Consider the following 24,138-nt stretch of genomic DNA (forward strand, 5'->3'; position numbering starts at 1 on the left):
GAATCGTGTGGGCTGTTGAGACCTCAGAGCCCACCCCTGGGATCTCCAAGAAGGCCACACCTCCTGATCCTTCCATACAAACAGTTCCACCAACTGCGGACTGAGCATTCAAATATATGAGCTGATGAGAGTCATTCTCATTCAAACCACCACATTTCACACTTGTGCCCATATCATAAATAAAAAATGCATTTAGTTCAAATTAAAGTCCCTATAACCTTTCAATCTCAATACAGTTTCAAAGTCTAAAGTCTCATATGAGACTCAAGGCAATCTCTTAATTGTAACCCCTGTAAAATGAAAAAGCAAATTACATAACACCAACATACAATGGCACCAAATATACATTACCATAAAAAGAAATTGTGAGCATATTAAGAAAACACTGAACTAAACCTCATCAGGGCAAACTCCAAATCCTGTAGCTCTAGGTCTGAGGTCAAAGGGTTTAGATGGTAGTTTGAATCTCTCATTCCTTTCTGCATTGTTGACTGCAATGTAGTTCTGATGTGGGATTCCCCTCTGTATGCTGTGAATATGTTTTATTACTGTTGGTTAATAAAAAAGCTGTTTTGTCCGATTGGCTTAGAGTAAAGCCAGGCAGGAAATCCGAGAGAGACAGACAGAGAGAGAGAGAGAGAGAGAGAGAAGGTGGAGTCAAAGAGATGCCATGTAGCTGCCAAAGGAGACAGATGCCGTATGGAACCTTACCAGTTGGCCACAGTCTCATGGCAATACAAAATAATAGAAATGGGTTAATTTAAGATGTAAGAGTTAATAAGAAGTCTGAGCTAATAGGCAAATCAGTGTTGTAATTAATATAGCTTCTGTGTGATTATTCAGATCTGAGTGGCTAAGAACGAATGAGCAATCTCCTACATACTTCATTCTCTTGAGCTCAGCAGCTCTGCCTGGTACAAATAACACATTCATAAACATCTATAACTCCAGCCCCAGGAAAGCCAATGCCTTCTGACCACCATGGGCACTAGGTAAAGAAGTGGTGCATGAACCGACATTACATCCAGGCAGAAGTCATAAACATAAACCAGAACACAAAAATATCACAAGATGGGCAAAATCTCCAGATGGACTTCTTCACTGCTACTTATAACGTTATCAAAATGTTTTATTCATTTATTTTTACATACCAATCCCAGTTCTCCCTCCCTCCTCTCTACCTGCTCCCCCACTTTCTGCCCCCCCCATCTGCTCCTCAGAGAGGGTAAGGCCTTCCCTGGGAAGTCATTGCATCATAATTTTGTAATTCTAAATTTTGTAATATTTGCAAGAAAACAGAAAATAAAGACATCAGCAGTTCTTTTCATAAAGTGCAAATTTAATCTTCAATTGTTAAATCCAGTAAACAATTTATTTCAGGTCCTCTCTGTCCCAACCCAAGAAAATGAGGGAAAGGCTATTTTTTGTTTTTACTTAAATGCCAAACAAGTTTTTAAAAGGACCCAACTTTTCTGTTTTGTTTATTTTTGATACAGAGTTTCTATGTGTAACAAACAGCCTGGCTGTTCTGAAACTTTGTAGACCAGGCTACCCTCAAACTCACAAAGACCATCCTGCCTTGGCTTACCAATTGCTGGGACTGAAAATATGCCCAGCAAAAAGACCCAAGTTAGATAAAGTTTTTGCAAATGTGTTTCCTGCTAAGGTTTGAAGGTTCTGCAACTGTACTGAAGTATTATGCCTTTCATAATTAACATGAGTAGACACTGGAATGCATAATGTAGATATCTGTGATTATGTGGCAATTTTAAGGTCTCAAATTAAGAAAGCCCAATAAGGTGCTGGTGGTGCACGCCTTTAATCCCAGCACTTGGGAGGCAGAGGAGGGCAGAGATCTCTGGGTTTGAGGCCAGCCTGGTCTATAGAGTAAGTTCCAGGACAGCCAGTGCTACACAGAGAAACCTTGTCTCAAAAAAACAAACCAAAACAAAAATAATCAATAAAACCTAAAACAAAAATCAACCAAAAAAAAAAAAAAGTCCAATAACTGTGTCCTTTATGATGCGGTCAAATTACTTTTCCTGAAGTCACCTAAAGACACTATCTGGTTTTAGCCTCTGCAATTTGATTCTTAGGTTCCTTATAATAATGAAAGCATTATAGGCTGGGGGTTTAGCTTGGTGGGAAAGCACTTGCAGGCACATGCCAGGCCCAGGTTCTAGCTCCAGCACTGCAAATAAAAGCAAAGGTGTTGTTTCTGATATTTAAAGGTCTCCTCTGTTACAGGAACTGGTTTCCTTTTCCCAAAGGCACTGCCAGCAGCAGTTAGTTCAAGAGTACTAATCAAGTACAAAATCTATGAAAAACCTTCATAATATAGGCAAAAATTTCAAAGGCCCAAAAACATTTTCTTTTACAAGAAAGTACAACTGCAATATCTCTTGAATGATATTCTAGATAATTCTGCAGAAAATATAGCAGTTTGGCTCAGAAAGTAAAAAAAATCTCTCATGAGGAATTCAAGTTTTTTTTTTTCTAGAAGAATAAAAAGCAAACTGCAAAGCAGCTTTCTGAAAATAAACTGTTAAGTTTATGGTTACAGTGAGACAAACAGGGATACACATTGAAGGCGTGCATGTGCAACTCCTAAACTCTGGGAAATCATATGGCTCCTACCATTAGGACATGGTTAAAACACTGTCCAGCACTGGATCAAATTGGCAGGGAGAAAAATAATCACAATTGTTTTTAAATGTTTCTCAGGACAGATCTCAGTACTTGGAAATAAATCATTAAAAATAGAACATTTCCTCTGTAACTCCAATACTATATAATGCCTGTGGGTACTCAGAATGAAGAGAAGTTCTGTAGGGGCTTGCTGTGGGCAGTCAAATTTTCAGCATCTGTTCAGCTGCTGCTAGATGGTAAAGGAAGTTCTCGGTGGCAGGTGGGAATCGCTTTTGCTTCAATGCCTCAACACTGAGGACAATTTTCCCCCCGTCATCTGACACTTCTGAAAATGGTGCTAGATTGGTGAAGATTTCTTTTGTTTTTAGAGCAATATCCTTTAAAAGAACAGAAAAATACACAGTATTTTAGTATCTAAAAATGTGAATAGTTATTTCCTAGAATCCTCCTTCTGTTATCAGACTCACTTCATAACTACCCCCCTCCCAAAGGACAGGGTTTTTCTGGCTCTTCTGGAGCTAACTTTATAGACCAGGCTGGTCTCTAACTCAAGAAATCCACCTCCCTCTACCTCCTAAGATCTGGAATTAAAGTCATCTACCACTATACCCAGCTCTCATAAATTCTTAAAATAACTTAGAAAATCAATGTCACAGATGTGTTTATAATCATTTAGCCATTTTAAAGCATATAATGCATTGGTACTAAGAATAGTCACTATGGAGACCCAGGATGGTGGAGTTTGACTTTGATCCCAATGGGAAGCAGAGGCAAGTGGATTTTGGTGAGTTCAAGGCCAATCTGGTCTACACAGTGAGTTCCAGCCAAAACAGGGCTACATAGCAGACCCTGTTTCAAAATAATAAGCTAAGCATGGTAGTGCACACTTTTAATCCCAGCACTTGGAAGGCAGAGACAGGCAGATCCCTGAATTTGAGGACAGCGAGGACTACTAGAACCCCTGTCCAAAAAAAAAAAAAAAAAAAGCACCCAGGTCCCACCAGATAAAAGCCTGACAGCTTGAGTTTAATCCCTGAGACCCACATGGTAGAAGGAGAGAACCAACTTCCTGAAAGTTGTCCTCTGACCTCACGCATGCAGTGATAGCACACACACAGACACACATAAATAAACATAAAGAATGTAACAAGCATGGGCAAGATGGTTCAGTGAGTAAAAGTGATTGCTGTGAAAATCTGACCACCTTAGTTCAATCCCTAGATCCTACAGTGAAGACCAACTCTAGGTCATATGTAAATGCGTGCACACACACCCAATAATTCAAAAGACAAAAGTACAGTTGCCATGTTGTGTTGTTTCTAGGATTTTTACCATGCCAAACAGGTCCTGTGTGCCCAGGAACAGTCAACCCCTTTCCTCCCTGCAGAACCCTGTGACCTGCATCCACTTCTCTACGAATTCACCTGCTTTGGTACATCATCTAAGCAGAATCACGTCTCTGCCATTTTGTGATTGGCTTGTTTCATACGTTACCAAGTCCTGAAGGTTCAGTCTTGGCTATTAGATCCTCCTTTTCTAAGGCTGAATAATATTCTATTGTATGTGTCCACTATATTTTGTTTATCGACTCTTCCTGCTGATGGATAATCAGGTCACTCCCATCTTTTATTAAATATACATAATGCTACCAGTGACAAAAGTCTGTTTATGTCTCTGCCTTCAATTCTACTGGATATTCACCTAGAAGCAGAATTGCTGATTAAGAATCATTCCATGGGTACCATTCTTTGAATGAATCTCTTCCCCTAATTGCCCAGCAGAGTAACCTGTCACCTACCACATGGGCTTTATGCCTGTTCAGTAACTGGCACTCCTGAGTGGCTGGTGACTCACTGGAACTCACATTAAAGTCATGTCTTTTACCTGTTTTGCTCACATCATAATCATATTCAAGTATTTTTCAACATTTATCACTTTCCCAAGATCTCATACATTATGTGAAGTTATCTAAGTATCACTTCTATGAGAAATAATCTAAGCAACCCATAGCTATGATCTCTGTATGTGACCGACATTATCAAGGATGTCAGTTTCTCAGGCTATTGCCATTGCCCTTCGCTGCCCTCTCTAACCAGATGTTATGACCCTACTGCTGATGACCCTGTCCATATACTGGTTGTAGGGTGTATAGAAATTAAGCTGAAACTGATCAAGACATTTTCTCCCTGCTTGCTAGCTTTCCAAGTGCCAGAATGTGCTATATATAGGTCGCTGACTAAGAAAAGACAACAATGGTCTTACCTATTATTAGACCCTATATACTATAAAAGTGACTTGCAAGGCAAGATGTGCCCACCACTGGTGCAATAGTGACAGGACTGTTACAGAGTAACAATCGCCTACTTTCTGACTGCTCCACAGGAGGGAATTCTTGATTGCTACTGTAAACGTGGGTACATGTGGGTACAAAAGCCCACATCTGGGGTAGAGGGAAAAGGTGAGTTCATACTAAGGACAAACATACTATTGCTGTTTTCTAAATGGTCATATTACCAAACTGTCTTCTAAATATTTATGGTTATATCCACAGACTTGTGCTGATCTCAACCTTGGTCAGAGAGGCTTATTTTTGCAGCACAGAAACATGGAAGAGAGGGTGGAAAGCAGTTAAAAGCTGGAGGATGGAAAGGAGAATTGTGGAATGCTGACATGGTTGTAGCACTCATGACTGTTGGAGGGAGACAGTCAATTTTCTTTGGGGTGTAGTCACTGGTAGGTCACTCGTGCTCTAATGAATGGCCCCACACCCATGTGCATATGGGCAGCATGGGGGTGGCATAGGCCTGAAGAGATGACTCAGTGGTTAAGAGCATTTGCTGCTCTTTCAGAGGATCCAGGTTCAGTTTCCAGCACCCACATGGTAGGTCACAATCATCTGTAATTCCAGCTGCAGGGGATCCAACATCCCTGCAGATGTTGCAGGGATCCTCTTCTGACCTCTGTGTGTAATATAGTACACAGACATACATGCAGGCAAAACACCAATACACATACACACACATAATACACAGACAGATACATGATAGATGATGGATGGATGGATGGATGGATGGATGGATGGATGGATGGATGGATGGATGATAGATGGATGGATGGATGGATAGATAGACAGACAGACAGACAGATGATAGATAGATAGACAGACAGACAGACAGATAGATAGATAGATGTTGGGAGAGAATCTATTGGAGAGACCCAGAAGAAGTAGGGAGTAGATATCTGTCTAAGTACAGAGTATACCTGTTTACATGTGTGAAATTCTCAAAAATAAATTTTAAATGATACTAAAAAGAATGAGTGTTTCTGCTGTAATTTGTTGGGAGGCAATGGCCAATTCATATAAAGAGAAGAGTCTCAGTCTAAGGAGGGGACCCATCTACTTTTCCTGGCCATGCTGCACAGACCACCAGCACTGCAGAGAAAACAGTGCTGTCAGCCAACCCTGCCAAAGCCTGCTGCTCCCTGACTCTGCTTACAGGTCAGCAACTCCTCAAAGACCTATTATTAAAAGCCTGAACTCTTCAGAGTTCAAACGTGGAGACTTGATTTCAAAGCTACTGTTTCACCATTGCTCCCCCATGAAAATTCTTATAGCGGGATGAAATTCACTGGTGGTGCTCACCGGCATTCCAGCCTACTCAGTGGTCACAATTCTCACCAGTGGGGATGACTTCAGTACCAGCCCCTGTAATGGTCCTCCCCTCCCCCACACACCCATACCTATCCACCTTTATCTTGGCCACTGCAAAACCTACTATTGCCAGTTGGCCTGTCCCCTGACACTTCATTCTGCTACCATGCCCTGAGAGTGTACAGTGAGGCTGCTACAGGATGCTTCGCAAGGCAAACCAAGGGTTACCTGGATAACCTGGCTGTCTGACTTCTCCGGGTCTTCTGCAGACTGCACAATTAGCTGACCAATTTCTTTATGCAGTTTGCCCATTGTCATGGCCTCTGATGAAAGCAGAAATAATGTTAGATAAAGACTTAGAATTTTACACAATAAAAAATAACCAAGTCTTCCAACTGAAAATCTGAAAGATCAAACTAAAGGACTTTTCAAAGACTACAGCTAATCCTCCAGGTTTCTGTTTTATTCCCAACACAAATGTAACAGCATGTTGGAAGTATTATCACCAATGCCAAACCAGATTTCCCCTTCATATCTGTCTGATAAACTGGATGAAAAACACTGATTACAAGTGAGCTGTGACTGGAAGGCAAAAGCCTGACCATCTTACCCAAGTCTTTACAGTTAAGAATCTAAGTGGCGCATATATTTAATCCCAGCATTCTGAAGGCAGAGGAAAGACCGATCTCTGTGTGTTGTAGGCCAGCCTGGTCTACAGAGTGAGTGTGAAAGAAGAGCTTCCTACCAGGCCCTTGGGTGCTAGGAGAGCACACAGCATGTTCAGATTCTTGGAAATACGCAAAGAAAACCACTTCAGTCACATGAATTACAGAATTGCTCCTGCTTGCTGTGAAATAGGAAGTTCTATGCGTCACTGCAAGGGGCACAGTCTATTTAGATGGTACCAACTGGAATGAGTGTGCTCTGTAGATCAGAAAATGAGCAGTGCTATCCTTTCTGGTTCTGGCCATTTTTTATAATTTTAGCCTTATAAGAGGTAGTATTTCCTAAGGTCTGTTTCTACTTTCATTTTTCCACATGAACATGGTCATGTTTGAAATTTTAAAACAAGTGAGAAGAGAAAAAAATCTCATTTAAAGTTGCTAGATAAAACCCTCACAGCATCAGATTCTAACACAGAGTCCTGACAGCCAGCATTCAGCTGCTCCCACCTTTGGGAACCAGTGACAGAGCATACAAAAGCTATGAGCAGCAGTCCCACCTGTCTTTCTAACACAGGTAGACCTGAAGGAATAAACTGTACACTTGGAACACTGAGAAATCCCTCCAGCTCTAGCAGATGCCTAGCAAGCTCTCAAATACTGGTTTTAAGGAGTCAGCACAAAACACAAAGTGCTAACACTGGAACAAAAAACAGAATGAAAAAGTCACCTTTTGCAAGTGGAGTGATGGTGATCTCACTATCCACCAGATTCACAAACACATCGTAGAGGTCTGGTCTGTTGCTCACCTCCAGTTCTACAAAGCCAGCAATGTAGCCTGCATTGCAAATTAATCAAATTACTGCAGCAGAAAAAAATCATGTGGTGAAAGCCTCAGAAGTGATCAATCTGATAGCTCACTGGCTACTTTTCTTTAGAATTTTCTACTATTCGAGAACATTAGCTGTACCTTGGCACTTTATTAGTGCTATAAATTCAAAATACACATGGCTCAAAATGTTCTAAAATTTAAGTTCAATGTCAAGGTACAAAGCTGAAGGAAAACATTTACTTTTTGGCCGATGCTGTCTGGGTCAAGAATGTCAGAAAGTAGGTAACTCTTAAAGAAGCCTATCCCCAGCTGGGCAATGGTGGCACACACCTTTAATCCCAGCATTTGGGAGGCAGAGGCAGGTAGATCTCTGTGACTTCGAGGATAGCTTGGTCTACAGAGTGAGTTACAGAGCTATTACACAGAGAAACCCTGTCTCCAAAAATGAAAATAAACAAACAATTTAGGAGCTAGAGAGATGGTTCAGTAGTTAAGAGCACTAGCTGATCTATAAAGGACAGAGACTAGACTCCCAGAGCCCACACAGTGGCTCACAGCCATCTGTAGCTCCAGTTTCAGACCTTCATAGGCACTAGGCACACAGTGGTCCCCTACACATACACAGAGCAAAACACTTATAAACATAAAAAAGACTATAAATAAATCTTTAAAATAAGAAATTAAATTCTAAAATCAGATACTATATACACAAAATAATCCCAGGTATATTAAAGAACTAAATGGGAATGAAAAAAAAACATTTTTAAGAAAGCACTCTGGTCTAAGCCCAGGAAAAGATTTTTCTGGACAAAATATGAAGTACTAAAGTATCAGAAGTCTAATAAATTCCAACAAACTAAAATTAAGAATTTGTGGGACCAGTAATATTGCACAGTGGGTAAAAGTGTTTGTGGCCAAGCCTAATGGCCTAAGCTTGATCCCCAGACATACATGGTAGAAGAAAATCAACTTCTACAAGCTGTCCTCTGACCTCCAGCAATATGCTATGGGAAGGTAAGCATGCAAATAAGCAACACACACACACACAAATATAAAAAACAAATTAAAAAGAATTCTACTCATCAAAAGATACCGCAAAGCTTGTGGTGAAACACACACCAGCTTGGAGATTTTGAAGCATAAGTAAAAATAATGTGCTTATATCCTGAACAAATAAAAAAAAATTATACAAAAACTTAATTGAAAAAAATGAGTATAAAAAAGTTGTTTTGCTGTAGAGAAAACAGGAAAGATGTCCAGATGTGTTTACCCTTACTAGGAATCAGGAAAAACTAAAACTACAATAAAATACTACTATAAACCTTCCAAACTGTAGCTGGGTTGGCTACATGCCTTTAATCCTAGCACTTGTGAAGAAGAGGTAGGCAGAGATCTCTGTGAATTCAAGGTCAGCCTGGTCTACAGAGTAAGTTCCAGGACAGCCGGACTACACAGAGAAACCCTATCTGAAAACAAAACAAGATAAAACAAATAAATAAAAAAACTTTCGAAGCTGGCAAACATTTCAATCTATAGCAGCAAGAATGGTTGAAGATAGGAAGTAACAGAATCTTCCCTGTGCTGCTACGGAGAAGGTAAACTGGAGAGTCTCTGAGGGTCACACTTAGCATTAGCCAGTGACTTGAGTTAAACTAGCAATTCCAATACACAATGTTTAATGAGAAGTCTTATATATTATATACATTCACCAAGAGATGCATAAGAATGCTTCTAGTAGCACCGTTTTTAAAAAGGTTAACTATAGGCTAGCGAGATGGCTCAGTTGGTAAAGTTGACTGTCACCAAGCCTGATGATCTTAGTTCAATCTCTGGGAGCGTAGGAGAGACCCAATATCCACAAGTTGTCCTATGATCACACGCATATGCAATGACAGACATACACCTACACACAAAATAAACATGTTAGATTTAAAAAGTGAATATATAAAAAGTCATTCAGTGAATTCCAATGCAAATGGAGAATGAAAGGAACTACAGACATCCACATAAACATGGACGAATCCCACAAAAATATTAAAAGCTAAACAGAAATAAAACAGGTCATAAAAAATTTCATCTATTACATCTATGCACGGAGCTGCTTAGAGATACACATTTATACATGAAGGCCAGAAAGGGTGAATCCGTAAACAAATGTAAGGGAAAGGAAAGCTGTGGGGAGGAAAGCAGGCGGAAAGAGCGGTGCTCCACCACACCACCAAGAAAGAGGCTACTTCTTCACTTGCCAAATGATTTATTGCTAAAAAAGTTCTCCTTGTCTCTGTTGTTCAGGATGGAACTCAGGGCTTTGAATATGTTAGGCAAATATTATCTACCCTGAGTCATATCTCAACCCTATATATCTTTAGAAAAATATATTCTATTGACTGATTAAGTATATGTATTCAGTACTCAGTGCATTTGGAGGTCAGAGGACAAGTTAAAAAAGTTGGTTCTTTCCTTCTACTACGTATATTCTGGGAATCAAACACAAATCATCAGGTTTGGTGGCAAGTATCTTTACTACTGAGCTATCTCTGGCCTCAACTCTGTATTTTGCATGACAGAAATACTTCATAATTTGAAAAGTAACATCAAGACCCAGGTGGTGGTGGCACACGCCTTTAATCCCAGCATTTGGGAGGCAGAGGCAGGTGGATCTCTATGAGGTTGAGGCCAGCCTCATCTGCAGAGTGAGTTCCAGGGCCACAAGGGCTACATAGAGAAAAAAATCCAAAGATAGATAGATAGATAGATAGATAGATAGATAGATAGATAGATAGATAGATAGATAGATAGATGAATGGATAGATGAAGGATGGATGGATAAACATTCCTTTATTTATGTATTATGTATGTGTAGAGTATGCATATGCCATGTAGGCGGAGGCTGAACCCTAAAACAATCACACAGAAACTATATTAATTATAAAACTGTTTGGCCAATAGCTTAACTGCATTTCTAGCTAGCTCTCATATCTTAAATTAACCCATTTCTATTATTCTGTGTATTACCATGAAGTTCGTGGTTTACTAGCAAGGTTCCAGGATATCTGTCTCCTTTGGTGGCTACATGGCATCTCCCCAACTCTGCCTTCTTTTCTCCTCTATCTTTCCTTGGAATTCCCGCCTTGCTCTATTCTGTCCTGTCATAGGCCCAAGCAGCTTCTTTATTTATTAGCCAAAAAAAGCAATACATATACAGAAGGACTTCCCACACCAATGCCACAGCACACATGTGGAGGTCAAAGGACAACTTCTGGGTATTAGTTCTGTCCTTCCGCCATGTGAGTTTCAGGGATCAAACTCAAGCCATCAAACTCAAGCTAATGCCTTTACCAGCTGATCCATCTCATTGGCCCTAAAAAAAAAAAATCTTTAATGGCCTAAAAATACAGATGGTGTAATAGTTTAAATTTTAAAAAAAGCCCATAGAAAGTCAGTATTTCTGTAGCTATAAATAATAAACTATGATTAAATTATTATCATATCTTATTACCATATATGTATAATATTTTAATGAACTATGGTCTTATGAAAAAACATGGAAAGGCTCAAAATAAAATCTAAACATTCAAGCCAGCAATAGTGATGCACGCCTTTAATCCAGCACTTGGAAGGCAGAGACAGGTGAATCTCTGCGAGTTTGAGGTCATCTTGGTTTACAGAGCAAGTTCCAGGAGAGCCAAGGCTGTTAACACAGAGAGAAACTGTCTCAATAAAAGGACCAAACAAAAACAAAAACAAACAAAAAACCACTCAAAATCAAATTACTTATTAATTTGGGGCTGGGACTATAGCTCGGTGGTAGAGGCCTTGTTTAGCATGCCTGAAATCCACATTCAAGTTCTAATACCAGAAAACCACACACACACACACACACACACACAAGTTAAAATGACAATTTTGTGCATTTTACTACATATTTTTTAAAAATATTTCTAAAGTGGGAAAAAAATCATTCTATTTGCCAAAACAAAAGTTTTATTATTCATTTTACCAATGTGTGCATGCCCCATCAATACAAATACATACATTAAACATAAGCAGAGTCTTCCCTCCCCTAGGATGCTCTCGTGTACCTGTGCACATCTGCAGGCCTTCCAGCTCTTCAGCATGGAGGTGCACGTAAGAATGCAGGATGGTCCAGTCCTGTCGATGCCACACCAGGGCAGGCAGAGTCCTAAGGAATAAAGGAAAAACTCAGTCACACAATTGCTGGTCTTCAATTTGGACACTTGTCTGCTTCTACTCCTTCCAAGAGGAAACATCCAGGGTAAAGTTCTATGGATGGCTATGCAGAAACAGAGGAGAAATCTAAGTCTTAAATGGACTTGACAATAAAGCAATGCCTGTGTGTGTGTGTGTGTGTGTGTGTGTGTGTGTGTGTGTGCGCGTGTGCGCGCGCGTGTATCTTTGGACAGGGTATTGTACAGGGCTTGGAACTCACTATGTAACTCAGGCTGACCTCAAACTCATGATGGTCCTCCTGCCATAACCTCCAAAGTGCTGGAATTATAGGTACATTGTTAAAGTTAAAACCTTTCATTTGTTGTTTAGATAAAAAGGGGGAAATGTTGTAGAATATTATTTTAAGGTATTTTTTTTTATGGTCTGGAACATTTGTTTAATGATGCAAAGATGTGTTTGATTAAATAAAATTCATCTGTGGTCAGGAGGCTGAGTCAGCAACTAGGGTGATCTCTGTGAGTTCGAGGACAGTCTGGTCTACAAAGTGAGTTCCAGAACAGCCAGAGCTAAACAGTGAAACCCTGTCTTGAAAACAAAAACAAAAACAAACAACAACAATAACAAAAAAGACTTAAGAATGAATTAGATTTAGTAAACAAAAAATTCCACTTCCCACACCCCATGTACCACTAACAATGCGAGTCAGGTAAAACTGAATCAAAAAATTTACTTTAAATAAAGGTCAGCAAACTAGGCCTCATGGGCTAGCTGCCTATCTTTGAAAATAAAGTTTTATTGACACAGTCATGCACACTCACACACAGATTGTCTAGAGTTACTTTCCTGCTAGCTAGGCAGCTGAGAAATTGGCAGAGGCACATAGTTCCCAAGCCTAAAATGTTTATATTATACACATATGTGTATGAATGTGTATATACATGTATATATTTTAATTTTAATTTATTTAATTTTATGTGTATGGTTATTCCACCTGAATTCATGTCTGTGCAAAACATCTATGCTTGGTGCCCAAGGAGTTACAGATGGTTGAGACCCACTATGTGGGTACTGGGATTTAAATCCAGACCTGCTGTAAAAGCAGCCAGTGCTATTAACCACTAAGTCCACATCTCCAGCCCTATGCCTAAACTACTTACTTTGTTCAAACAAACATTTGCTAACTCATTGTATCTGCCAAAGAAATAGTTGTAGTCAGTATTGTAGGAATGTGTGCACACATACCACAAGCACCCACTCACATATATAAACATACACACCAAACAAAAGTCAAGGAGAGCCCTTCCTTCTGGGGTGCACATCTGCAGGTCCATTTCTATTTTGTTGTTGTTTTTTAAGACAGGGTTTCTCTGTGTAGCCCTGGCTGTCCTAGAACTAGCACTGTGGACCAGGCAGGCCTCAAATTCAGAAACCATCTGCCTCTGCCTCTTGAGTGCAGCCTTTGCCTTCCAAGTGCCCTATTTTCTAAAGATAAATAAAAATTCAGTGACTCTGAACTACTAGCTCTAAACTGAATCACAGAAATGGTATTTTACTCAGACTAACCTGTTGTAGAATATTATTTTCAGGTGTGTGACTTTTCTTTATGCTTCATTTGTTTAACTGAATGGCCAATAGCGAGGCAGGAGCAACGATAGGCAAGCTGGCAGACAGAATATAAATAGAAGGAGAAACGAGGAAGAGAGAGAGCAATGAGATAACAAGGAAAGGACGTGGTCAGGGGCCAGCTACCCAGCCAGCCATGGAGTAAGAGTGAAAGTAAAATATTCAGAAATAAGAAAAGGAAAAAGGCCAGAGGCAAAAGGTAGGCAGGATAATTTAAGAAAAGCTGGCAAGAAACAAGCCAAGCTAAGGTCAGGCATTTGTAAATAAAAATAAGCCTCCGTGTGTGTTTATTTGGGAGCTGGGTGGTAAGCCCCCTAAATAACAAAGAGTAAAGAGGAAAAAAAAAAATGACACTACACTAACCCATGCTCTTTTTATCAAATATGCAACAGAACATAGCACACAGTAGCATCTAGTATCACAGTTTAATAATTAAAGATGGTACCTGGTAAACTCCTGGACAGCTTCTATTTTGGGGTGATAAACAACAATTCGTTTTTTCAACATCAATGCTGTGTGTAAGATAACAGTTTCCATTCCAAATTGAGAAACAATGTCTTAAAATAAAAAGAAAATATTGCATTAAATACATAAAAGCATAAAGTTTCATTAAAAAGAATTCTTGTCATATAAATACAAAATGACTTTTAATACGCTGGCTACAGTAAGGCAAATGCTAGTAAGTGCAGACATACTTCATTTAGTAGATGGTTATGTTTATTCATGTCCTCTTACCAGGATATATAGCATAGTTGCCAGCAATGCCCTTTGGGGACTCTGGATACACAGATAATGCCAGAATCCTAAGGAAGTGCAATAAATAATACGAAGGAGAACCAACACTTTTCAGAGTCATAAAAAAGCTTTGAAGAACACCCAGCCCCGACCCCACTGAAGCCAGCAGATGGAGAGCACTATTAAGGACGTGAGGCGGGGCAGCTCCACCTCCAGAGGACCGCAAGATCTGTGGCTTAGCTTTTGGCTGCCTGTCATTGTAAATTCTTCAGCTAAATGTTGGATTAAAGATTACTGTAGCTCTCCAGTAGGAAGAATTAATGACTAAGATGTTAGGAAAGAAAAACTATGAAAGTCAGTGGAGACCGTGAGCCACGAAATTTAGCTAAAAGAACATTTCTGTAAAAGACACAATATGGAAAAAAATGTTTTGTTTTGACAGAACTCTAAATCAGTAAGCAACGTAAGAGCTGATGTATTCTGCTATATAGAAAATGCCTTGCCTTGGGGCTTTTGTTGCTGGTCAGGGTTTTCCTTTCTTTTCTTTCTTACCTTTGATGGAGCCTGCAAGATATGCCTTTCGACTATCATAGTCTCTGCTAAAGAAAGAGCCATTTTCTTCACTCTGGCAGATCCCCTTGGTAAGAACTGCAATGTAACTCTCCATCATTTTAACTGGGCTCCCATGTTTCAGATATATTCTGTGAGAAAGGACAAAAGGAAAGGGTGACAATGCTTTTTATGCAGTATGATAATGTGGGAAAGGAATCAAGATTAGACACTAGTATTTTCTAGATTATGAAGTTTTAACATTTCCAAATGTGCAAACCTGTCCATAGCATTTCTTCTCTAATTTACTTTGAAATACAATGCTTGACAGATATAGACCATTTCTTTGAGGAAGGCTCTCTCCTGCCATCTGGAAATGTAGTTCCTATATAGGGGAAATTAACAATGGATTCCCAAAGCTGTTATCCCAGGAATATTGTATTCTTATTTCTTTTTATGTCTTATGCTCACAACTGGTGTCCTCAGTCACACAACTCTGTTCTCCTGGCTCAACTTCCTTTGACAAGAGTTCAAAGCATCATTCACAGAGAAAACAGTGCTGAAGCACCCATGCTTATTATAAGCAATCCTAGAAGTATCTACACTTAGATTGTTAAGAAATCCATGCTCTTTATAGTTTTCAGTGATAAACACAGACATCTGTCATCAAGTTAAAGACTTCCAAAAACACCGATGGGAAGTCAGCTGCATTTATAGAGGCCACATGTTCAGTATCTTCCCCTTGAAGTCCTTTCCACTGAGCAACTAAGACTACCCTTTCTCTTGTTTATTTGTTTGTTTATTCATTTATTAATTATTTATTTGACAGCAATTTGTTTATTTAGAGGCAGTGTCTCTCTGTGTCCTGGCTGTCCTAGAACTTGCCATGTAGACCAGGCTGGCCTCAGACTCAGAGAGATTCACATGCCCATGCCTCAGGAGAGTTGGAATTAAGACCTAAGCCACCAAGCCTGGCTTAGAGCAACATTTTGCTTGAGAAACTTGACTGGGGCTGGTGTTATACTTCAGTAGTCAAGGGTGGGCCTAGCCTGCTTGAGGCCCTGAGTTTGATCCACAGCACTGAAGAATTAAAAAGACATTACTGGACATACTTGGGCCTTTCAGCAGCTAATGTAATAGAAAACTGAGAAAGTTAAACTGAAAACTGAATTTTACAACTGACTACTTTATATTTATTGTAGATTAACTGGGGAAAAAGAGCTAATTTAACTGATTACTATATGCTAATTATTTCATGCTACTAACTGAGAAAAGGGTGGGAAACAATAAATACTGTGAGCTCTCAGGTATGACCACCAACAAGAGTATATTGCAAGTGTTATGTGAACTGAGGATGGGGAAGAGGAAGGAGAAATTCTGAATTTTATTGTAGACTCTTGTATCACTGATAATTTTTTTATGTCTGTCTGTCTGTCTTTCTTTTTCTTTCTTTCTTTCTTTCTTTCTTTCTAAGATTTACTTATTACGTAGACATACTGCATGTATGTCTGCAGGACAGAGAGGGCACCAGATCTTATTATAAATGGTTGTGAGTCACCAAGTAGTTGCTGGGAATTGAACTCAGGACCTTTGGAAGAGCAGTCAATGTTCTTAACCACTGAGCCATCTCTCCAGCCCCTTATGTGTTTCTTAATAAAAAATTTTATCAACGTAATGAACAGAAACCAACTATATTAATGGAGATGTCAAACATAAGATTGATAAGATGTCTATGAGAGACAGAAAGAACAACCCCCTTGAAAAGATTCTTTGGGAGAATCATGCAGTATGGCCCAGAGGACCATGTTTGGACAGTGACCCTCAGGCCTGCCACAGCTGGTGTATACAGCAGATTCTAGGAGTGCACAAAACCCCATTAGCTGCAGGAGCTAGAGGATGAAGGGAGGGAGTGGTGGCAAAGGATGCCACGCAGGGACTGAAGCCTTCCTGAGTGACCTCTGCTGTGTGTCATAGGAAGCACACCTGCCTGATTTTCTCCCCAGAAATGATGATAAGCACCTCTACATTTACCTCACCATCATGAAAAGTGTTTGCCCATGAATGTGTACAAAGGCACATGTGTGTGGGGACATGCAGAGGAATTACACATGAGCACACATGTAAAGCTAAGCACATGGGAGCAGGAGGAACAGGGGACAGAGGAAGTGGCTGGCAATTGCTGAGTTCCCATTCCTTCTGACCCATAGCCTGAGAGGAGGATGTGGAATGCCATAATACTATGCACTACAGAAACCAAACATCTTCTAGGCTTCCTGAAGAGGAAGTCGCATCTGAAACAATACTGCCTTTGAATTTCAAAATACTTCCTGTTCAGTTCATGGCTATACAAATAGCCCTGACTGGGTAAGTCAGATGCAATGGAAGCCTCATGCTTTTTAGAAAATACCTCTATAGTGTTTTTAGTTTACAGCTTCTGGACCTGGACTTTTCTGTCAATGACTTTCCCTATGTCAGTGCCACAAGAACAGGACTGTTTCTGTTCCACAGTGAGTCACATGCCTGGAATTTATCTTCCACAGCAAGTCTTGTAGTATGGCTAGTTACATAAAGAGCAAAACCTCATTTGGTTAAAACACAATCTAACTGTAACTCTTAGGTAATGGAGTTTTATTTTTCAATTTTTGCTTTGGTGTACATGTGCATATGTGTGGGGTACATATGTACAAAAGATATTTTAAAAACCCAAACTTATTAGGCTTATAGTAGGAAACACAAAATTCCCTTCACAAACTATTGGGCAAGTGAGTTGACACATTTGACATTTAGAAATACATGCTACATAGTGATACTAGTAAAACAGGAAAACTAAAACCTGTGAAAAGCTATCATTAGGGGCTGGAGAAATGGCTCAGAGGTTAAGAGCACTGACTGCTCTTCCAGAGGTCCTGAGTTCAATTCCCAGCAACCACATGGTGGCTCACAGCCATCTATAATGAGATCTGGTGCCCTCTTCTGGCATGCAAGCATACTTGGAATGATTGTTGTATATATAATAAATAAATAAATCTTTAAAAAAAAAAGCTATCATTAAAAAGTCAATGTGCTTAATATGTAAGAAAGATTGAGACAGACCAAAAGTGGCAAGCAATCTGAGATGCCCAGGAACTACAGAAGTCGGACAAACTGTTTTCTCTCCTCTTCTGCCCCATTTTCCCAAATCAGAAGATAAATCCTCCAAGCAAAGAGAAAGTCCCTCCTTACAAATCAGCCTCTGCAAAGCCACAGTGGTTAAGTCAGGAGACAGACTGAAGACTGAATTTGTTTCCTTCATGTGCACATCAGCTAGATCACTACAGAATGAGATCTTCAATTTGGTGAATTAGCATTTAACAGTTTTCATACAGACCTACACAATATCCTAGTGAAGGCAGCATATTTCTCTGGGTTAAAATCTTTGGCGGTCAGAACAATAGAAAAATGAGTCACCTGTCCAAAAGAAACAAACAAACAAAAAGCACACTTTTTAAAGATACTTGAATAGAATTCAATAGATACTTACTGTAACAGATTACAGTATTATATTCTATTCTTAACAAACCTCTTGGATACAACATGGTTGCAATAAAAAGAAAAGACCAGCTTCTTTATCCTTGTTTTATTTTGAGACAGTCTCACTATGTAGCCCATATTGGTTTCAAATTTGAGACCTTTTGCCTCAGCCTCCCAAGTGCTAGATTGATTATATGTGTATGCCACTATGCTCTGTTGAAAAATATATATTTTGGACTATTCTAAATCTTACTATCTTTGAAATCTGAGCCACAGATGTGGTTACAAATGCTACTATAACTTGGCAGTCTATAATCCAAAACACGGATCACATCCACTTAAGGATGCATAAGAATTTTTCAGGAAGACTGAAAGAGACATGTTTTATCAATTAAAAGTATTTGCCACTCTTGCAGAGGACCCAAGTTTGAATCCCTGAACCCACAGAGCAGCTCAATATTGCCTGTAACTTCACCTACAGGGGGTCTGATGCCCTCTTCTGGCCTCTGAAGACACCTGTACTTAAATGGGCATACATGTACACAAATAAAAGTAAAAATAAAGTTTGAAAAAGAAACAACAAACCCACCAAACTGAATATAAGTAAATTAGTCATGGTGGCACAAATCTGCAATGGAAAGCACTTGGGAAGTGAAGACAGAACAATCAAAAGTTTACATAGTGAGTCTGGGCTATAAGGGACTTTGTTTTAAAACAAACCATCAAAGAGAAAAAGTACTTACTGAACAAAATACAAAGATCTTATAATACACTGGAACTTCTAAGCTTACATTTTCTAAGAATCCTATAACTCTTTATAAATGATTGTCCTATTTTTCATACCATTCTTTATAGTCTGGGCATACTTCATACAGTCCCATTATAGCTCAAGAGTTAACTCTGAAAAGTGAAAAGAGGCACCGCCAGGTTCATGACAGAGACTCAGCAACTTGCTTCCTTATTTTTCTCTTGGAAAACTACTTGCCTCATCACTGGGGAGACAGAGGCAGGCGGATCTCTGAGTTTAAGCCCAGCCTGGTCTACAGAGTTTCAGGACAGTAAAGGCTAAACAGAGAAACCATCTTGAAAAAACCAAAACAGTAACAACAACAAAAAGGAAGTCACATAACTTTTCCCTCAGATCACACTGATACTAACTACTCATAGCAAACAACATACCAATAAAAGTCTAATTATGACATAGATTTTCTTAATAATCGCTTTAAATTCAAATGTATCTTAATCATATACAAGTAATTTTAAAAATTCTTAACCCATCCAAGAATAGTTATGATCCTTAAAAAAGTTTTTAAGGGACTGAAGAGATAGATCGTTCAGCGGTTAAGAACACTGGCTGCTCTTCCAGAGGACGGGGTTCTATTCTCAGTAGCCACATGGTCATACATGACTGTTTCTAACTCTAGTCCCAGGAGATCCAACACCTTTTTCTGGTCTCTGCAGGCACTAGACACACATGTGGTACATTCATACAGGTACACATTCAGTCAAAACACCTATACACATAAAAATAAATTTGGGCTGGAGAGATGGCTCAGTGGTTAAGAGCATTGCCTGCTCTTCCAAAGGTCCTGAGTTCAATTCCCGGCAACCACATGGTGGCTCACAACCACCTGTTATGAGGTCTGGTGCCCTCTTCAGGCCTGCAGACACACACAGACAGAATATTGTATACATAATAAATAAATAAATATTTTTTAAAAAAAATAAAATAATAAATTTTTAAAAAAATTAAAAGTTTTTTAACTAGCCTGGAATACATTTGTAGTTCATGCTGGTCTTGAACCTGGCAATCCTCCTCCCTGAGCCCCCTAAGAACTGGAATTATGGGAATGTGTCATCACTCCCAGCTTCTAAAATAGTGTTGTGTTTTGAAACTCCCTATGGAGATCAGGCTGGCCTCAAACTCTCAGAGATCCACCTGCCTTCAAAGTGCTGGGATTAAAGGTATGAGACACCATACCGAGTCCTAAAACAGATTTTAATTATGGAAAAAACACTTGTCATTTTTACTCAGTGTGGCTTTGAGACTGCCCTTAAACCTCTAGTCCACCAGACTGTAGATCCTTAAGTTGTTGAGCATTCGACTAACCACAATGGAGTGCAAAAGGGAACAGTCCCAGTGAAAATAACATTCGAGGCTTTCAAGTGTGTATTGTGAAACACAGAGTCTACAAGTCTTATATTCTTAAATCACTTTAGATATACTGTTTTGGGGTTTGTTTGTTTTTTTTTGACCTTGTATCAGTCATACCTTTTTCAAAATTAAAGAATCTGGGACTTCAACTGTAGTGATATAAAACCACGTTCTTCGATACTGGCCAAAGACAAAGGGGTGGAGAAGTTTGTTTTCATCTGTTAGGCAGCATTTTCGAAGCAGCAGATTCCTTAATGAGGCTGTCGTGGAAGGATAACACCACACCCACAGAACTTCTCCATTAGTGTCCTTTTCTATGGTGGAAAGATGGTCACTGTGAGAATGTCAAACAGCAGCAAGGAAGTAAATTGATTGGTGACTTAGAAACATTTTATGGAATCAGTTTTAACAACCCACTTTACAAAGCATCTTAGAGCTCTAGAGACCCAAAATTCCTATGAACTCGTGACTTGCATTTGTTTGGTTGTTTTGTTTGTGACCACCCAGGCTAGTCACTACTGTGTGGTCCAAGATGACCTTGAACTCCTAATCCTCCTGATTCTATCTCTCAAGAGTTATTACAGGCACATACTTAGGTCACCTAAATAAAACAGGTAAAAGTGCTTGTTATGTAGCCCAGTGGCCTGAGTTTGACCCCAGAACACACATGGTCAAAGGAGAGGACTAGCTTCCACAAGTTGTCTTCAGACCTCCACGTGGACAAGCCTTCTACATGTTCACATACACAAATAAATAAATAAAACTGTAATGAAAAACGAGGCTTAGATATTTGTTAAGATTATCTTCTCCCACAAAAAAAAAATGCTTATCGACTTATATTTTTATGTAACAGGAAGAATTTTCAATAAAAATACATAGGAAAGGTTCCTAAAAGGGAAAAAAGAGAGGGTTAGGCATATAGGCAGTGCCACTTGAAACCCTGGGTTTGATCCTTAATCCCCCCTTTCCCAAAAATGAAGGAGATAATGAAACCTCCTTCAACTCATGTTACACGTACAGACTAGATTAAAATTTGCGCTTTTTGATGGGGGTTAAATCCAACACATCTTACATGCTAAGTAAGAGCTCTACTGCTCTACCAAATTTTTAGAAAATAATAAAAAACTATCCATTCATAATGTAATTTTTTACCAAAATTAACATCTCAATTACAAAAAAGGAAATAAAAGAACTTGAGGGGCTAGCTCAGTCTCCAAAGTAGTTGTTCACTATAGATTTGCATTTATTTATTTATTTATTATGTATACAATATTCTGTCTGTGTGTATGTCTCTAGGCCAGAAGAGGGCACCAGACCTCATTACAGATGGTTGTGAGCCATCATGTGGTTGCCGGGAATTGAACTCAGGACCTTTGGAAGAGCAGGCAAGGCTCTTAACCACTGAGCCATCTCTCCAGCTCTAGATATGTATTTCTATGCCTCTGATAACCTCTTTACTTAGAAATGAAAAATCTTTTTCTTTTCCTGAGACAGGGCTTCCCCGTGTAGCTCTGGTTACCCTGCAACTCACTATGTAGACCAGACTGGCCTCAAACACATAGATCCACCTGCTGCTGCCTCTGGAGTGCTAGGACTAAAGGCACGCTAACACTGCCCAGTTTAGAAGTAAATAACCTTTTTTCTTTCTTTTTGTTTTTTGTTTTTGTTTGTATTTTCCAGACAGGGTTTCTCCGTGTAGCTTTGGAACCTGTCCTGGAACTTGCTCTGTAGCCCAGGATGGTCTCGAACTCACAGAGATCCACCTGCCTCTGCCTCCCGAGTGCTGGGATTAAAGGTGTGCATCACCACTGCCCGGTAAGTAAATACCTCTTAAATGCATGCCACAATAAAAAACTAATGGACTGTTTTTTCACAGGTAGGTATGTTTGTAAGTCTTTTTTTTTTTTTTTTTTTGAGACAGGGTTTTTCTGTGTATCCCTGGTTGTCTTGGAACTTGGTCTGTAGAACCAGCTGGTCGCAAACTCACAGAGATATCCCTGCTTCTGCCTATCAAGTGCTAGGATTAAAGGCATGCCACCATCGCCTGGCTGTATGTCATCTTTATCTTCACAGATATTTCAGCCTTAATTCTGAAGTGCTGACAAGTCCAAGAAGCCTGAGGCACTTGGGTTTTGTTTTCAAGCAGTTTAAGCAGTTTTTAAAAATCGCATTAGAAATGAACACAAGGTGGCTGGAGATGGCTCAGCAGTTAGCACTGGCTGTTCTTAAAGAGGCCTGGGTTCGATTCCTAGTACCCACATGGCAGCTCACAAATGGCTCCAGTCCCATAGGATCTGATGATCTCTTCTGGCTTCCGTTAGGCACCAGACATGAACGCGGTACAAAAACATACAGTCAGAAAAACACTCATGCAAAATAAATAAATAAATAAATAAATAAATAAATAAATAAAATTTTACACAGGAAGAAAAAAAAATGAATTCAGGGTAAAACTCCTTCGAACGTCTGAAAAATAATTAATGTAGTTATTTGCTAAGCCTAAACAATGGCTTGCACTCTGCAAGGAAGAATAGGGTTTGGGTTTAGGTGCATTAGAACTTTGGGAGAGAGATTATTCAAAGGAATTCATAAAGGTTCATTCATTCATTCCTGCAGTACGGTATCAGCTACCGCCTGCTTGGACTGCACAAAACTCACACACAGTCTGAACTGTCCAAAGATATCTATGAATTTCCTCATCATAAATTTCTATAAACTAGCCGGGGCCACAAATGTGACCACGCAGCAGGGACATCTGGATCAACTGGCACGAAGTTCTCCACCGTGAAAGTAGAGGTTCGAGGTCGCCCTGCGCGGGTTCCAACCTTGGCTCCGCCACTTCCTCGAGACCCCTGGGACGTCACCTATGTTCCCGGGGAGTCGCAAACACCAGCGGCCCGGCCCCAGCTCTTCAACCGCGTATTCCCAAGGCGGAACGAGCCCGCAGGCCTCACGTCAGTCGAGGCGGCGAGGAGGCCGAATTCCGCGGCCCAGGTCCAGCCCCTCCCTGGCGGATCTGAGAACCGAGGTGGCGCTGCAGAGCGGGCTGGCGGGCAGAGAGCCTGAGTCCTTACCGATCAGCCCGACTCCGAGCATCAGCTGTGTATCGGTCGCCAAGACCGCAGCCATCTTCCGCCGCTGCCCTGGTCCGCGCCGCAGGTCCCGCCCCTCCACTTGGCCACGCCCACACCCCAGTTCCGTCCCTTCCGGCCAGCGGATCCGATCCTGCAGGTACCGCCCCTCCACTTGGCCACGCCCACACACCAGTTCGTCCTTTCCGGCCGGGGGCTCAAACCCTGCAGGTTCTCTTTCCTGGCAAGGACTTCCTTCTCGCAGCCCCACGTCTCTAAACTCTATTCAATCACGGAGCCCTACCCAGCATTTCACCCTCGGTTTGTGTAGTAGTACCTTAAAGATAGAGTCTCCATTCACTGATACATTACAAAAACGAAAACAAATAAAATTAGAGACCTGATATGTGTTGGGAACGCTGTTGACCAAAAGAAAATAAGCATTCCAGTAAGGGTGAGGGACATTAATTGGATAAAATAAATATTACTAGGACAGCTCAAAGTGATAA

At 40.1% G+C, this 24,138-nt stretch overlaps 1 protein-coding gene across 4 annotated transcripts; it reads right to left on the reverse strand.

Moving 5' to 3' along the window:
* Positions 1 to 1,318: 1,318 nt before the first annotated feature.
* Positions 1,319 to 23,735, reverse strand: Dennd10 (DENN domain containing 10). Of its 4 annotated transcripts, XM_048423325.3 has the most exons (9): positions 23,633 to 23,735; positions 20,676 to 20,872; positions 18,261 to 18,340; positions 14,897 to 15,045; positions 14,055 to 14,166; positions 11,878 to 11,978; positions 7,694 to 7,801; positions 6,530 to 6,624; positions 1,319 to 3,026 (listed from the first exon to the last, which is right to left on the reverse strand). In XM_048423325.3, the coding sequence occupies exons 1-9, from the start codon at positions 23,685 to 23,687 to the stop codon at positions 2,850 to 2,852; spliced, it is 1,074 nt and encodes a 357-aa protein (XP_048279282.3). In that variant the 5' UTR covers positions 23,688 to 23,735; the 3' UTR covers positions 1,319 to 2,849. The 4 variants fall into 4 exon arrangements, with proteins under 4 accessions (XP_048279282.3, XP_048279284.1, XP_048279286.1 ...); XM_048423327.3 differs by lacking the exon at positions 20,676 to 20,872 and having other exon boundaries at positions 23,633 to 23,715; XM_048423329.3 differs by lacking the exons at positions 18,261 to 18,340; positions 20,676 to 20,872 and having other exon boundaries at positions 23,633 to 23,724.
* Positions 23,736 to 24,138: the final 403 nt, after the last annotated feature.

Source organism: Myodes glareolus, chromosome 7 (assembly GCF_982192425.1).
Source record: "Myodes glareolus chromosome 7, mMyoGla1.1, whole genome shotgun sequence".
Lineage (NCBI taxonomy): Eukaryota > Metazoa > Chordata > Mammalia > Rodentia > Cricetidae > Myodes > Myodes glareolus.